The sequence below is a fragment of the Ptychodera flava genome, chromosome 16, assembly GCF_041260155.1.
Source record: "Ptychodera flava strain L36383 chromosome 16, AS_Pfla_20210202, whole genome shotgun sequence".
In the NCBI taxonomy this organism is placed as follows: Eukaryota; Metazoa; Hemichordata; class Enteropneusta; family Ptychoderidae; genus Ptychodera; species Ptychodera flava.
Genome location: NC_091943.1, coordinates 15,514,409 through 15,531,975, shown reverse-complemented (window position 1 = coordinate 15,531,975; position 17,567 = coordinate 15,514,409). Strand labels below are relative to the sequence as shown.

At 37.7% G+C, this 17,567-nt stretch overlaps 1 protein-coding gene and 1 long non-coding RNA gene across 4 annotated transcripts in view; one reads left to right on the top strand and one right to left on the bottom strand.

Moving 5' to 3' along the window:
- Positions 1-17,567, top strand: part of LOC139114115 (nuclear receptor subfamily 6 group A member 1-like) — a 184,990-nt gene that overhangs the window by 119,078 nt on the left and 48,345 nt on the right. Inside the window, 1 exon segment of the mRNA XM_070675648.1 lies at positions 17,109-17,372. Within this exon segment, the coding sequence (XP_070531749.1) occupies positions 17,109-17,372 (264 nt within the window).
- LOC139114116 (uncharacterized) overlaps positions 1-17,567 on the bottom strand; it is an 85,203-nt gene that overhangs the window by 49,401 nt on the left and 18,235 nt on the right. The window lies entirely within an intron of this gene.

Below are 17,567 nucleotides of genomic sequence, written 5' to 3'. Positions count from 1 at the left end.
ATAGTTTCTTTATTATCTAAAAGTAATTTTACCAAGTTAAATGACCAAATATACTCTCCTAACCTCTCTGTATTTGAGTTACACTTGGGTAGGGGCTTATACACGGATGTAATGCAGTTTCTAAAATCCTCTGAAATCAGCAGGGGGCTTATACACGAGCAGGGGCTTATACTCGGACGAGTACGGTAAAACATGTAGCTTGTTCAGCACGATGAGCCTCTGTTTGGAAAGCAAGACAGCAAATGTTGCGCAGTGTTTGATATTTTTTCTTTCCTCCGCATGTACGCACTCTTCACTTCGCTCTTGCCCCCACAATTTTTCAATCAGACGTTGGTTGGTGCCTTGAAGCTGTGGTAATGCTAGGATTTGTGTGGGCATACATAATTCCCAGGGAGCCACCGGCCATTGAGGGAGACTCCTGTATCTTCCATTGTGCAGCCTGTCAGGGGACATTTAGATTACAGATGGAAAAAAAACCCACAGAGTTTAATCACTGTCTAGTCTTTTCTTAGGAGAGGGATTTTCTTTCACTATCCTTACATTGAACTCCTTTCTTCTTTTACTTTAGTTTTTTTTTTCACTCTTCAACAAGTGGCACAGATTTGAAATCTTGCCGTATGTTGATCTCTTGCATTGTAAAGACAGAAAGCATGCAAGTACTTTAAACCTAAAACTGTGATCGCTATCAGTGCCAGGATTTCTCTCAAAGTCTATATCAAATAAATAATTTAATCCGTGGTGTCTTACATATTTTCTAGTATCTTTGTTGTAATTGTGTGTGTAAAATAGTTTTCCTGTACTGCGTGTGATGGCAGTTCAGTTTTTTGGGGGGAATTGGAACTAGAAATCACTTGTCAATATTGCACTCCACAGGATGTGTTAGCTGGGCCCAGCTCCTTGTACGTCAGAGTACATTTTTAGTGACAAAAAGAAGAGATCTATGTGTTTTGTGGGGGGAAAAGTCAACTGAAGAATTACCAAAAACTGATGATGACCTGCCCCTTCAGATAAAACAATTGTGGTCAGGTTTTGAGAGTGCCAATATGATTGACAATCACCATCAGCCCAGCATCATCGTCAACTCTTGGGACTTTTTTTCGTAATTTACTTTTGAAATCAGTTACCGGTGCCAACTCATATTGTGATAACAGTTGTTCACTATGTAACAGTAGATTACCACATATTTCTTTGTTTGGCCATTTTGAAAATGAAGAGATTCAGCCATATGCTGGTCAGCAATATTAATATCGGCCTTTTTGTAGAGTGCTTGTGTATTGAACAGTTGTTCCACAATAAACATATCCAGAACATTGTTACACCATAGAGAATAAGAGTTTGAAGTTAATGGTAACCAGCAGTTTCTATATGCCATAAATTCAACACAAATAACCACATCTGCCCTGTTTGTTGCTTTTTTCAGCTTGGAAAAAAAATTGCTTCATTTTGACAATGCAATGGCACAAGGATCTGAATTTTAATAATACTTTTGATTGACAGGACACACTCTGTGGGACGATCCTGTTTGGAATACGTTTTTGCATATTCATAGATTGGTATGCAACGCATAAAACTTTGTTTTAAATGCCTCTACACGCAAAGGCAAGTTCTTTAACACACTCCCCACCTACCTGATCCAAAATTGCATGATTTAAGGTAGTCAGTTCACACACATCGGCTTCTTCTTGATGTTATAGAAATGTTGGTATGCTCATGGGTGTTTTGCTATGGCGTTTTCCATATCAATGTATGCATGGCGTATTATTAACCCAACTGTGCAGTCAGGCACTACTGGATGCTAAGGCAAAGTCTCTTTTCCAATGGACGATTTCTTAAACACATACAAAAAGATGCAAACTTTAAGTAAGTAATTTATAATGACTCAATTTTATCAGAGGATATTCATATTCCAAAATCATGCGCTATTTATATGGTAGTGATATTTCTTAGCCTGATATAATCATTATCTACCTAGGCTGCCTATGTAATGTCTATAATTATAGGAAACTTTAATAACACGAAAAAATGGAAAAAAATGAAGTTCCCTTGTGCGTAGCAATATTTGCCACAACTATTATAAATAATTTTATTAAATGTGGTAATCCAATTAATTTTTAGCAGGAATTTCTTCTCAGATCACCTTTTTGAAGATCCATTGTGGTTATCAATGCAGCCATATGATCTGAACGAATATCTGTGTTTCCTAACATTAGCCAAAAAAAAGGTCTTAAAAACTCCACATCTGTATGTATTATTTCATGGTATTGGCCATGGATTAAATATGAGATGCTGAAAATCAGAGTGTGTATATGCGTGTACACAGGATTGTGGGTAGAGACTAAAATGTTCAGACTGCTGCAGGCGTCTAGTGTCGCAAATGTTTTCTTCTAAGTGCGTGTTCTAGGGTTCATGTCTGGTGACGGAGATACATGTAGACGACAAACCTCCATAGAAAATGGTCAGTGTCTGTTAACATTGATGAAGAACCAACCATATTGTGTGATTATCATCACTGATAAATTGATACCAATATCAGCCCATTGAACATACTACTGCCGACATTAGGTCATAACCATGACAACGTGTCAAGTCCATGAAGAAGGTGGAATCACCACAGAAAATTTGACCCTGGAGACATTCTGACATTTGTTCGTATTCTATATTTTATATAGATGTCAGATGCGCGATTGCAGTTACCAGTGGCAGGTTATAAGTTAAAACCGGATCAGACAGATCAAGCCCCAGGTAATAAACATCTCCTTGCTTGATCATGCTCAGTGGCTCACTCCAGACTTGTGCACTCAGCAACTCGGCTATTCAAAATCCCAGTCTGGAGGTACCAGGTAGAACTTTGAAGCCTGCCTGTTGCAGTTCACAGTCAGAAAACACGGTAGCAATATTTTAGAGATACAGTGACATTTTCTGGTCCAGATATCTGGATGTCTGTCTCAGTTCAGTAGGATAGCTGTTTAGGAAATCCTCTGTTCCGTTTTATCAGAGTTTGCTGTTGTTGAACATCTGTGTACCGAGTCACAAGGGTAATGTGTGTGTTTTGTGGATGAAACTGTTCAGTTCCGTTACTTTGATCCTTGAGTTTTGCACGATTGGACTTGAAAATTGGTGAAGCAGCCCCTTTTAAGTCCAGCCAGCCAAAGGTTTATTAAATTCCTTATATAAATTAGCTAATTCATTTATTATTAAATATTCAATATTGATGAGCCAATATGACTGTCACAGCATATCACTTTACAGAACATCCTTTTTTTTCATGACAATTTTACAAGCACAAATATGGAATGAGCAGTCTGATGTTTCACAGAAGTGTGTTAATTACATGTAGGAGAGTCTGAGGATATCCGGGGTCCCAGGCTGATCGATTGCACATGATTTATTCAAGTGTATTTGTGGAACTGTTTTTTACAGTGTACTGTATTCACAGCCCACGTTTGGTGAAAGTAAACTGCAACAATTGCAGGGTAAATCCGGGGACACATGTGCAGTGCATCAAAGTGGACTGCAATGTGCAGGCAACGTGTACACCAACTATAAAAAGACTTTTACAAGGTGTTCAAAAAGTAAAAAAGTGAGGGGTTGGAGGGGGTATGGAGGAGCATTCATCTGTCATGGACTTTGGCGGGGAGTTAACAGAGGGAGTATCCCTTTCCCAAATGAATAGATTTTTAATGGGAAAATAGTCCAGCAAGTATTGATGAATATAGCAGACTAATTTATCCAGCTATGTGAAATACACTGCCTTCAACCGTGCTGTGCCCAGCTACAAGCATACATGTAAGTGCAGCGTGACATGATGGGAAAAGGACAGTTTGTATCTTCAGCCTTAGAATGGAATCATATCCTAGTAGGTTTCCCCTTTGAGTGCTGTAATTTTTCCCACCAAAACTGAATCACAACATTTTACCAATTTTTACGAATTTTTCTCTAATTGTTTTCATAATTTTGAACCGAATGGACATCACATTTCATTGGCTACCGTTTTTTATCAAAATTTTTGCAAAGATTTTGCAAAAATTTAATAAAACTTGACTGGGGTATATTTTATAAGGGCGGCAAAAATTGACTATATCCCCCAAAGGGTTAATCCAAGACAGGTTGCATCTCTGAATAAAAAAGTTAGATTTTCAAATTTAGTGCCATAATCGCGTTGAAATGCCCTAGTGTTCAACTAGTCAACATAGCCTATACATGTGTAAAGTCCATTGTTATTGCTGAGACAACTGAAAACAAGAGACCTAACAGCTGATACAGCTCCACTATGTTATGTAGAGAATAACTACTTGTAGCATGTGTTGATGAAGAAGGTGGAAATCTTTGATAGTTCATTTCAGTGGCCTGACAGAAAATGGGAAAAAATATCTGCAAAAAATACACAATTGAAGATTTTATTACAATTTGAAGATATCACGAGAACATGTCAACCAAAGCTATCAGATGAGCAGTTTTTTGAGAAACACATACATGTATTTTGACCAAAAATGGCAAAAAATAGCCCCCCCCCCCCCCCCCGAAAAAAAAAACAATTGCAGATTTCATCATAAATTCACTATATCATATTGAAATAAGCCCAAGGAACCTGTATACCAAATATCAAATCTATCAGACAGACATTTTTTGAGAAACAAATTTTTTGACCAAAAATGACAAAAATTACCCTATTGCTGACAAGTACCACCATATCATACTTGGCCCAAAGTGCCTATTCTTCTCTGCTGTGGAAGAAAAAGTTTGTCGTGCTTTCAATTTAAGTTTACAGTGACATTGTGACCGAGCCCCCCTTCCTTTACACATAGTTTATAACACAGATCTAATCTTATGAGAAGCCACACAAGAAGTTGCAGTAATGTGCCAGATTTCAGTGATGACTAAAACTAAACTTCCCTTGTATTTATGACTCTCCAAGTTGATATTGGTGGAAAATAAAACAGTGTTTCATGCAACTTTCTCAAAAATTGTTCTGTCGTGCGTTTATTTTTAGCTCCCATTTGCCATACATATATGGCAATTGGGAGGTTATATGGTTGAAAAAAGTCTGTATGTGAGATGTCTGTCTGTCTGTATGTATGTATGTATGGATGTCTGTCCGTCCAACGCAAAAACTCCGAAACTGCTGCACGTGTAAAGCTGATTTTTGGTGTAGTGATGCCATATGTGGTCTAGATGTGCCGTTGTTAAAATGAACTTGTTAGTTTTATGGATATGCAAATGAGGTAGAAAAAAGGGCGAAAATGGTCAAAAATCAATAACTCAGGAACTACTCTTCTGATCATTGTCATATTTGGTTTTTAGGTACCTTGGGCCCCACTCATTCAAACATATAGATTTGGTGTCAATATTGGCTGCTTTCTATTTTTAATGAATTTTTTCTCTTTTTTTTTTGCCATTTCAGTAAAAAATTGTTTCCTCTGAAACCAATGGTCTGTTCGCTTTAAAATTTGGTTTGCAGCTTTCTTGTGATGACCCAAAGTAAGATTCATCGAAATTATGGCAAAATTTGCATATTTGTATTTTTGGGCAATTTTTGCCATTTTTGGTCCAAATTGAAACTGTGTATGCCATTACTTTCTAATTGGGTGTGCAGGTTCCTAGGAGTGACCTGAAGATGACTCGGTGAACTAAAGGCCAAATTTGCAAATTTGTGGTACTTTTTGCCATGCTTTCAAATTTGGTACACAGGTGAAATGTAGGTCATTCATTTAAAGTCAAGTACTGCCTGTGTGAATGAGCAGATTATGATTGTGCTGTTACCAGGCTGAGGTGTTATTTATAGGAATGATGCAATGTTAGACGGTAATTGATACTCAACTGAATTTGACTTACATTGTATGTAACTCTTGTACTGTATAAACCTTATCAATTCACCCAGAAAAAAATAATTAATATAATCTTAAATAATTGAATTAATTAGGAAATCAACAAAGCCAAAATAATTTTAGTGTAGAATTATTAGAAAGTTCAACATTTTTGACAGTTTATAGTGAAAGGTTTACCATTTTTGATGATTAAAACATGTAAAGGCAACTTTCCTGAATCCAGACTTTGACATATTCTGTACCGTCATGTATTGTTCTCTGTATGTTATCTAAAAGAAATTGCTCATAATAGTTTGTCATGATAGGTTGGCCAAATAAAGAGAGATAGAGACAGCTCCTATTTCCAGTTGTGATCAACTTGATAAGGATTAAATAAAATTACATTTTGAGGTAAAAAATAGAGTGGTCAATTAAAAGAGTGGTCAAAGTGATAGGGTTTTTATGGTAAAGCTGGGCTATAATATTACTCATGTTCTATTTAGAGCAATTATGCAATCTGTGTAAACAGTGCAATGAAAGAGTTACATGATTCCTTATAATGTTTTTGATGACCTTGAACTTCTTAAGTTGAAAACATTTGTCTCTTCAGTGTGCTTTCTCTGAGTACGTACAGTCTCAACTTATTCAACAGAACTTACTTGCAATGTTAATTTGAGAGTTAAAATGTGCTTGGTTAATAGGATGAAAATACTGATAAAGTTAACAAGCTGAAATTCTTTATAACCTGACAGATATTCTGGGTTTTTTTTGACATATATTGACAAGCAAGGCATGTTTACTTTAATTAGAATGTAATTAACTCTTGTGTATATTATTATAAGCAGTAGTACCAGGTATCAAGTTGAACAAGCTGATATTGATAGGTTGGGCGGCTGTTGAAGGTTAAAAGCTGTAAAAATAAATGTATGTATGTATGCATGTCTATCTGTTGTCTGTCTGTCTGTATGTATGTATGTATGTATGCATGCATGCATGCATGCATGTATGCATGTATGTAATATGTATGTCCATACACATTAAAAACTCCTAAACCGCAGCACCTAGGCTCTTTATAGTGATTTTAGTTACATTTCTTCAAATTGTGGTGAAATGTTGAAAGTTGTATTTTTAGGGCGATTTTCCCATTTTTGGTCAAAAAATCTTATTTTCTGAAAGTGCTCATCCCATTGCCTTGAAAACTTGTATGTATTATCCCAGGGTTTGCCTTTGTCAGATTCGTTCAAATTGTGGTGAGATTTTCATATTTGTATTGTTGGGGTAATTTTTCCCATTTTTGTCAAAAAAATCATTTTCTCCCAAAGTATTTGTTGGATTGCTTTAAAACATGGTAGTCTTGATCCTAGGGTTGTTTTCTGTCAGATATGTAAAAGTCATTATGACATGGAGCATTTCATATTGCTGGGGTATAAGATTAATTTGGACTTACAATGGAATTTCCTTAGTAATCAACCTGTAGGAATGCAATGTCATGTGTGTACTGGTACTTAGTATTTCTGTAAAATGGGAGCACAGTGTCATTGACACTATTTTTTACAAGTGTTTAATCAGAGTTGCAGTCACTATATCCCACATACAGTATAAGTTAGAGTATCTGATATGTAATAACATTAGAACATGAATATACAGCCAACTTATAGTTATGGTTTTCCAAAAAAAAAGGCACAGCTGTTTCTAAACTATGCTCTACATTTTCAGTTTGATTACCACTTTTTAAAATTTTGCTTTCGACTATTTTGAAGGATTTACAGGGATGTTCATATGCACAGTGCGTGATTACACTCATATCGGAAGAGATTTTTTTATCGGGGAAACTGAAAGAAAAGCTACAGAACCGCTGCATCAATTTGAATTTAAGAGGGATTTACACTTAGAATACAGCCTGAAAATTAACAAGGTTTTCTTCAATACATGCGGTCATGCCATGCGGTCATGCCATATAGTATAAGCTTTGTAACTTAAAAATCGCCATATGATCTATATAGCAGAAATTGTATTAAACTCTGTGGCTGTTTATGGTTTGGTTCGAAATTGAACCAAAGTGGGACAAAGTGGAATTTTTAAGGTTACTGCTCAGAGAAGTGATTAGTGGTTTGTCAGCAAAGTTGAACTTGAACCAACCTGGTTTGATTAACTGTATGTACTACATGTATATACATATAAAGACAGTTAAAAAATCGAGTTATTTATTTTTCAATCGGTGTGTTCATCATGTTTGCAAGCTGCTGTATGACACGCGACATGTAACTGACATTAGTTTAGAAATGGACAACATACAACGCTCGCTACTTCCAGCAGTGCGTTCTACTGCGACAGACGTGCGTGGTTTATAATGCCTGAACTCTTGCTCGCTGTTCCTGGAAGTACAGAGATATCCATGTGTGTAATCTGTAAAGAGGAAGCTAATTAAGTGACCTACGTGCATAATAAAGCCTTCACCGTACCTGGCTTGGCTTCTGCAGTGTATCGACCATCTGGTGAGACCACCAATTGCGAATTGAAAAATCTCAAACTTATCTCATCTGCATGACTGATGTAAATGACATGGATGATTTTGAAAATTATCAAATGTACATCACTCATGTAAATTAGATGCAGAGGATTTTCAAAGTTCAACGGTTGGCGGTTTATTGACCATACAAGAAAGTACCAGGGAAGTATTAAAACAAAAACCCATGAATCCAGTATCTGTCCTTCCCACATCCACTCTGTCTCCCTCCCCTGCCCCTCTCCCCCTACCTCCTTCCCTCTGGCTTATTGATCATTCTGTGGAGTTCATTTCAGTAGTACAATAATTATCAGGTTTTGTTCATTGCAGCAGCCGTTTGGTTCGAACTATGCCTTGGCAGCTGTGAGTTTGATCTAAGTTTGATCCATTCTATGTGAAAAACGGAGGGGTGGCAATTTGAAGTCAACTTTCAAGCTGTGCATGAAAGAAGACCTGTTATATTTTCAGTGTATATACATCCTGCTTCAAATATCCATATTATACTTGTTGAATAAGTAGTACCGCCCCTTCACCTGGATGCAAATGGTTTGTTCCTTTCAGTTTCGATGTCTGTGACAGAACGGTGGGGGGATGTTAAGGGGATGTATAATTCCATTACTTGCCCAAATATGGACAGACATGGGGCAACTGACTATCTATATTTTGATCTCAGTCTCAGAAGAGGAAATGTTGTGAAGTTTACCTCGCTATCACAGATGTAACTCTGAGATATTATCGTCCAAAGTATTTTCATCCCTCCGTGGGTATACGGGTCGAGACCTACTTGTACCTTGATGTTGTTAAATGTTAGGTGAAAATGGATGGATGAATCAAATGACATGTAGGCTGTAGTGGATCTTGATCTCTTTCTTGTTTGAAAAGTCAGCCACAAGAAAAAAAAATTACAGCACATACATGTATCTGAGGAAAATTGGGCATTTTATGAGTATAAACACACCTGGTCTTTGAAAAATTCACAAAGCCACTCAAGAAAATCTCTATTTTCCCTATGACCTGGAGGAAGTTGGTAATCTATATTTTAAGTTGACAATTAGGTTTTTGTAAAAGTATTATTTGCTATACGTAAATCTTATGTAAAGCTACGGTAAAAATGGTTGTTGTTTCACGTTACTTCAAATTTGACAGGTAAGCCGGTGAACTGTTAAAAAACGGAAATTTTTAATTAAACAAATTTAGTTCAAACATTTTCTCGTTTAATATGCACATATTCTTACCAAGGTAATGTTTCTGGATGGCATCGATTAATGTAAGTAAACAACATGGTGCAATGGTCAGTGGCTTAGGTAAACATGTACGCTAGGGCAAAGTAAAATATCATGGCTTGATTTTGCAACCAAATCTCTCCCCCTCCCCTCCCCCTCCCCCATAGGGAATTTTCATGGGAAACGTTTTTGTGACAACGGTTCCTGAAAAAAATTTGAAAGCATGCAAAAACCAGACATGAAATTAAAAACAGAGATTTTATTTGCTTCTGCCAAACAGATATTAGCATAAATGTTGCACATTTTACGTCAGCTTGTCTTTTTGCTGGTTGTGTAACGTGTTGTAGGAGACTGTCCAGACTTTGTATGGGTGATTCAGTCATCCAATGCTCTGTAGACTGTTTTTTTATCGTTTACTTTGGATAAAGGTTAATAAATAGATAAATAAAAATATAAATAAATTTAAAAAAATAAATAAATAAATAATGATTGGAATTAGGAGTTGAATAACTTTCCCATGAAGACCTCATTGCTTGGAGGATGATTATCCAAAACCATCGAACCCCATATCCAGCATCCTTCAAACATCAATATGACTGAGCTATGGTGTAACTATACACAGATATTACAGCAATTTTATCGAGAAACAGTACGTGTTCGCTTCATTTCTGAGCAGCTGAGCTCACCAGGGTGACCATTTTTATGATACAATCCCGTCAGAATGGATATATTAAGCGATGAGGCGTCTTACAACAGATGCTTATACAAGGCAGGGCTTGCTTGGAGACGGCAGCGCTTCATAGTGGATTTCAAGCCTGACCGTGTAATAGCTCTACTAAAACCATGCCATGTGTGTTATCGTGCTGCACTGATAACATACCCGTCATTCTATACAAGGGTTATCGCTCCATGTAACTTTTTTTTGCTTTGAGCCGTTTGAGCTGGGCTGATTCTGTTTCAGGAGTTAACAAAAGTTAAAATCTGATTTTCTGAGAAATGTTTTGTGGTTGGACGATTATGCATATTTGGGGTTTGGGAGGGGGGAGGCATTGTTGGGAAGAGAGCCAGACAGAGGGAGCAATCAGGTGTGATTCAGGGCTCACACACACACACACACACATATCACCACTTCAACTGTATGAATATGCATCCAATGAAAGGCTATCGGTAACGGCTGAAGAAGCGCCACCAAGCATTGTGACCTTTGTAAGCTGAGGTCAAACTCTGCATACAGCCATGTTTTTTTTTAATACACCTCTTTTGGAATGACTTTATATGGGAATAAAGCACACTTACAATATGATACAGTTTGTCTGCCCCAAGCTTTCTTTCTTTGGTAACTTTCAGAGACATTTCATGGTGTTCGTGTCTTCCTTATCATTTGTGCAGCAACTGTTTAATCAGCTGTTTTAATATCATGGCCATGCCCATATTCATTGGAACAAAATATATGCAAGATATTACGTGTTTAATATCAGAGAAAAACTGGATTTTGACGTTTGAATTTTGAACTACCACCCGATTTGTTTTGATCTAATACAGATGGTTCTTATGTGCTGAACACTTCAATATGTTGACAGGGAGACTAACACTTGACAGATAAATTATTAACACTGGAGTGTTTTATGGGTATTTTGCTCTTGAAGGCCACATTTGACCATCAACTGTTTGTTTTCAGTCTGCGTTTTTTCAAGGCAACTGCCAGGCTGTGGTTTGAGATGGAGAAAAAAATAATCACCACAATCCAAGGGCAAGGACAGTTAACGCAGTGTTTTCACATTCAACTTGACTCAAAATTCCACAGGGAAGGTTTTTTTTGGAACTCTCTTTTTTTCCAAAAGGAGTATTCCGAGTTCCTCTTTCCGTGTGTAGTTATCTTCATTGTACTTGCGAAGAAAAAAAAATATCTGCTTGAACAGCTTGTGAAACTGAAATTAAACACGAGCCAATATCGAATGCTGGTACCATAAAGAAAAGATTAATATTATAGTTTATACTGTGGTCTTGGAAAGTACAGAATTAATAAAAAGAGATTTCCATTAAACATTACCCTCCCATGTCATCTTATCAAATAAATACATTTGAAAAGGAACAGGCAACAACGTGTGTTTGAATTTACAAACAGTTGATTGGTATTAAAATTTCCACTTCTGTGAATGCAGTGATGTGGAATTCTTTGTGCTGTGAAATATGCAGCATGTGTTTTCAGACTCCCGACATTCACAAGGGTACTCCTATTAAATTCAACTTCCACTCTCTGCTTTTGTTTCAAATGTGCCTTGGCTAAACACGAAAAACAAGTACGGTAAAGGAATAAAAAGAACTGTATTTTGGGCTTGCAAGACTTTGCTTCTGACCACTCAGAGAAACTCGAAATTTATACAGTATTACTTAATTTTTTTTCATGGTGATATTGGATTGATGTCAAAGTTTGTAAGAATTAGGGAGCTGTGTATTAGCTTGGACAAGATTATTTTTAAAATCTTTTTGCAGAAGTCGTGTCTCTATACTCTTAAGCCAAAGCCTGTATTATAAGGGTGGTGTTGTGTGTCTTGTGCCTTACTGATGTAGACACATTGCCGATAGTGAGGTGTGCATCTCCAAACATGAGAAAGTCTGCCGGTAGATTTTGTTCGATCTATGCTGGAGGTTAAAAAAAAAATCTATGTGACAATAAGATGTCTGTTGTTTGGGGATTTTCTCGGGGGAAATACAACTGGTTGGAGAAGCCCTATACATAGTCAATGTTTTCTTTAACCCTTTCAGGCCTAACTTTCTTGTAACTTATCAGAGCTACCCATATGTATTGGTGTTTTTGCCTGAAAGGGTTAGGGTAGTATGCACCTCGAAAGTGAAAGACTTAAACTTTTGCTCAAACTTTCATCAAGGAATCTTTCCACCATACTCTTCCAAAATCAAGAATAAAAATCGGGGCTCACCGTGCAAATTTTGGTTCTAGAGAATCAAATTACCCAAGATTTACCAACATTTGAAATTCAAAATGGCCGCCATCCCAGTATTAACTCTATGGGGAAAAATTAAATTTTTGATTTTTGAAAAACTAAGATGGTGAAAAGTTTTCTTATACCAAGAGCTTTAAAATGAACCTCCACAAGTGGTAGATCAGAAAAGAATTATAAAAGTTTGAGAGTCTGAATATGTGTTCCCGAAGTGCCTTCTGCCTTAAAGGGGAAGTTCACCAAGGATGATTTTTACATATGTGGTAGCTCTGTGGTCGTTTACCCAGGAAAAACTATTTTCACCATTTATAACTCGCAGGAATTTTTACAAAAAACGATAAAATAGTACAGGAAGTTGCCCATGTAATTTGAATCATGGGAAAAAAGCTCCAAACTTTGGGCTTGCATAATGTGATATGGAAGGGACCATCTTCGGACGGGTATTGTCCCCACATTGTCCACTCACAGTAACAGAGTAGTAAACAGCAACACAAAATCTGACAGTGGAAAGTTTATTATAAGTGATTCATGGGTGAGTGGACAATGCCATACCCATGGGAAAATGGTCCCTTCCATATCACATTATGCAAGCTCCAAGCTTGGCGCTTTTTCCCATGATTCAAATTACATGGGCAACTTCCTGTACTACATGTATTTCTATCGCTTTTTGTAAAAAATCTTGCAAGTTATAAATGGCGAAAATAGCTTTTCCGGGGTAAGTGACCACAAAGCTAGCACATATGTAAAAATCATCCTTGGTGAACTTCCCCTTTAAGGTGTGCATATATTTGCATCCTGGTAAATCTTTACTGCAAAACTGTATTACAGGCTGGATTGCAAAATCTACCGGCCACGCTTGGCATGAGTAGAAACTGTCGTACCAGTGTTTTCATTGTTGTAGGGATCTCAAGTTTGAGCTGTAAGTTGTATCCAATGCCCAGGTGTTGGTGCTACGAGCCTGCACATTTTAGGTTAGTGTGTCAAATTTTTGAAGTGCGATTGGATCACAACTGAATGCAGTGATATTTTCACAGACATTAGCTAGGTGCAAGGAGAGCGTAAGGAACGCGTAAGTGATATTGTCACAGACTGTCTCTAACTTTATGGTTTTTTTCATGCACCTAGACACATTTCGATTATTATCTGGTGAGAATGGCTTCCCGGAATGTTTCATACTTTCCTGGTTTTCAAGTCATTTCCCAGAGCACGATTAAGATATACAGCAAATCAAGCGATAGTGTAGATCGTGATTGCATGCATGTTTCTAAATATAGCAACATGTGCAGTATTTGCTGCCACTGACAGAAGTTCTAATAGTTTTTGTCTCATAATAACCACTGATTATGGTTGCATCTTTCTGCCTATCATATTTACATGTACTGTTTCATTGAAAACATCTTTGGTATCAAGGTAACATTTTCACACTTCCTGTAGAGTAATTTATGAAAATCCTGTCAAAATTTTTGGACAAATATTTATTTTTGCTTTTAAATTAATGATAGAACTCAAACATCGTCGCAAATTGGCCCTATTGTACGAAGGTCCTGGCTCCTTAAGCAAGTGATAACATCCTGTTGTCTTTTGTCATGCGCCCTTACTGGCCATTTCCAGTGTGACAAATAAATGGCGTTAATTTCCTTTTGTGATGAATATAATTTTGTGTTAATTGAATCAGATAAATAGCTCATCTGTTAAAGAGTCCTTTGGGAGGAACAGATCCGAGGAGCTGATAAGAAAATATGTATTGCTAAGTTCCGGGACGCTGCGGGCTATTCATAATTTAAAATTCGATAAAAAGAAAGTTATGATAGGATAAGTAATAATACATGGAATTGAAGAGTAGATTGATAGATATTGCATTATTGTCATCAATGTTGGCAGACATCGTCTTCACAATCCACACTACTGGACTTAAATGCTTTCAAATTACGGGCAAATCGTGCATGAGGTCTTGGATTCCCAGCTGAATCTTGGAAGTTGGCTAGCTGCAAATATCGAGGCTGAAGTATCAGTCTGATTGTACAGCCAATAGTCTCCTTCGTTGCAGAGCATATGCAGACAACAGACCTATCCTCTGCTGTGGATTCTGTATTTGCTAGGGACTCTGTGATTGGTCAAAAATGACATTTCACTTTTGTATAATTTGTCACTTACTGTCGAGTTTGCAATTCCTCCCAGGCGTTATAGGCGTGCTGTAACTTACAAAAAATTCTCAAGGGCACTGTGAAATTATAATCCTGTACAGTCACATAGTCAACACATCAAATTTTGTAGAGGTGCCTCGATATACGTAATCATACATAGCGTACATGCCTTCATCTGATAAAAGGGAAGAATTTTGAGTTGTGTGGTTTCGAAAGTAATCTTTCTTTCTCTCAGATCCCCCCCCCCCCCCAACCTGTGACTATCCTCAAGTCACTTTCTCTGTTGAACACCAGTTGACCATAAACATGTTGTGGACAGTTTTTAAACAAAATGTAGGGTTGTTTTTTGGGTTTGAGAATATTACGTTCATACATTCATTAATACAAATTCCTCAGAGTGAAATTATCAGTGTTGCACGGTTTCACGACTTAGTACCGTACTGGCGTCGTCTGCATGTCTGCTTGAAGTAGTCTTCTGGCTTCAACCGCAACTTCAAATTTCTCCAGTTTGGTGACTTACATTTGAGTTGTGTAAAAATGTCAATTAGCGCTATGATGAGAAAGCGGTTGTCATGCAAAATGATTACCAAGAGAGTTACTTCATTTGGAAGACATCATGAAGGCATGTGTCACACCAAATAATGAAATTTTTTATGACTTTTGTTTGATCCTGTTTTGTGTTATTAATTTCCACTCGCCTAGAGCATTTTATTTCCCGGCTGGGTTCGATATAACTACTCACATTCTTCATACTGTATTAAACCATAGTTTTTAGGCTCTATGATTAAACATTGACAATCAGTAGGTGCTCAATGGCTGGAGGAAAGAGCCAGACAAACAAACAAACATACAATAAACACAGATCGAGGCAGTGCCATCTTGCGCAATTGGTGTGCTCGATTATTTTCTAGCAGAACAATGCAACTATGCAAGCTTTTCTTAGCACTGCATGTCTATTGATGACAGTACTGACTGACTTTCTAACAGGTTTTCTGTGAACTTTTCCCTGCTCACAAGCCCAAACTTATTCCGAAGTGGTACTGACAAGGTGATGAATGATGTAACGCGCCAGCTCCATCATCAGGAATGAGTCACGGACTCCCTGAATACAACAGAGCTGACCTCTGACCCTTGACCTCTGACCCGGCATATAATAATATCAGCTATTCTTTGAGTGGAAGTTGCAATGTATGTGGTGGCTGTCATTTTTGTTGGCTGTGAACGATGGTATTCCTTTGACCCGACTTCAAAACCCTGAAAAGTGAAGTGACACAGCTGCAGGCCCTCTCGCTGGTAGAAAATTGTCTATTGTGTGCAGAGAAGTTTTCATCCTAGGGAGCAATATGAGTCTGTATGCAAAGTGGAGGGAAGTCTGGTCCCACTGTTGAGGCTGCACGGTCTGAAAATGACAGTAATCAATGACTGATCCAGCAGTGAGTTGAATTTGATTAAGCTGATTAGAATGAGTGTGTAGTCTAGAAACGTAAGCCCAAAAATATTGAAAAATATAAAGAAAGAAATAAAGGGACACATTATGCTGTAACATATTGTGAGGGTCTTTCATGGATGGCCTCGTTCACCTTGTGAAGGATCCATGATACAAATCAACGCACATGCACAAACACAAACGCAGTCATCGAAGAATGATTTCATATGTGAAATGAAAAGATCTGTACGCAGTAGTCTTTGGCGAAAAATCGTGATTGTGTGATCTGCCTCGTCAGCAATAGCTGCCCTGAGAAAGTAATGCTTTTGATTTTTCCCTCAGTGTTGAATTGTCAGCTCTCAAATTTCCCTTGTATTTATTAAAAAAGTTGCAGAATTATTATGAGGAACATTTGAACTGTCGCAGATAATATAGTATCTGCTTCTGTGTCAGGACTGCTAAGAAGGTTGTATATTGAGAAATGTGCGAATACATTCTGTGCCGTGTATTAAATTCTTGCCAGGTTGCTTGATGCATTTTGTGGCCCCCATCATCGCTTAACGTGTTGACAGAGAGTGTACAGACGGATGGTATTCCTTTGACCTGATTTTTGTGATCATCATGAGTGTTTTTGTCTTTGATCCTGTATGTATGTTCTTATTCGACTACCAGGGCAGTAAAATTCGAGGGACTAATTGCAAAGTATCTGTACTTCATTTCAAACTCAAAACCTACAGTACAGGGTTGAGCCCAACACCACCGACGCAGACACAAGTTCACTTCGTCGTGATTTTGATAAACTTTTATCTGTGATCCTTTCTCACCAGTTGTCGATAGTCAAAGAAGTATATGTATCTTCAAACTTCTTTGACCGAATCAAGTTTATGATCACATGTTGTTCCCAGAATGAATGTGTGCATGGTTAAATGTCACTTCTATAGCTCTGACACTGTTGTGGGTCCATGCTTCCATTTGACAAAGTTGATCCAAAATGCAGGCATACTTGGCGAAAAAAAAATAATGTTTTTTTCTCATCTTTTTTCAGTTTCAGAGCTATGTCCACCACCTACAGATGACAGGCCGCAGCCAGAGCAGCGGTTTTGTCTGATATGTGGTGACAGAGCGACAGGCCTGCACTACGGGATCATCTCTTGTGAGGGATGCAAAGGTTTCTTCAAACGCAGTATCTGCAACAAGAGAGTGTACCGGTGCAGCCGCAATAAAAACTGCATGATGTCGAGGAGGCAAAGAAATCGCTGCCAGTATTGCCGGCTCTTGAAATGCCTTCAGATGGGAATGAACAGAAAAGGTAGGACATCTATCTGGCACTGTGCCGTACGGAGACATCAATGGACTCTCAGTATCCACGGGAGCTTGATCACGGTACCACTGACGATAACAATATGGGAAGGGTTTAGCACGACTGCCTCTGAACAGGACAATTCGCCTTTGTCATGTCGCAGTCAAATTCTTTTTGTCATGAACTAAAAAGATGTCAAGTAGA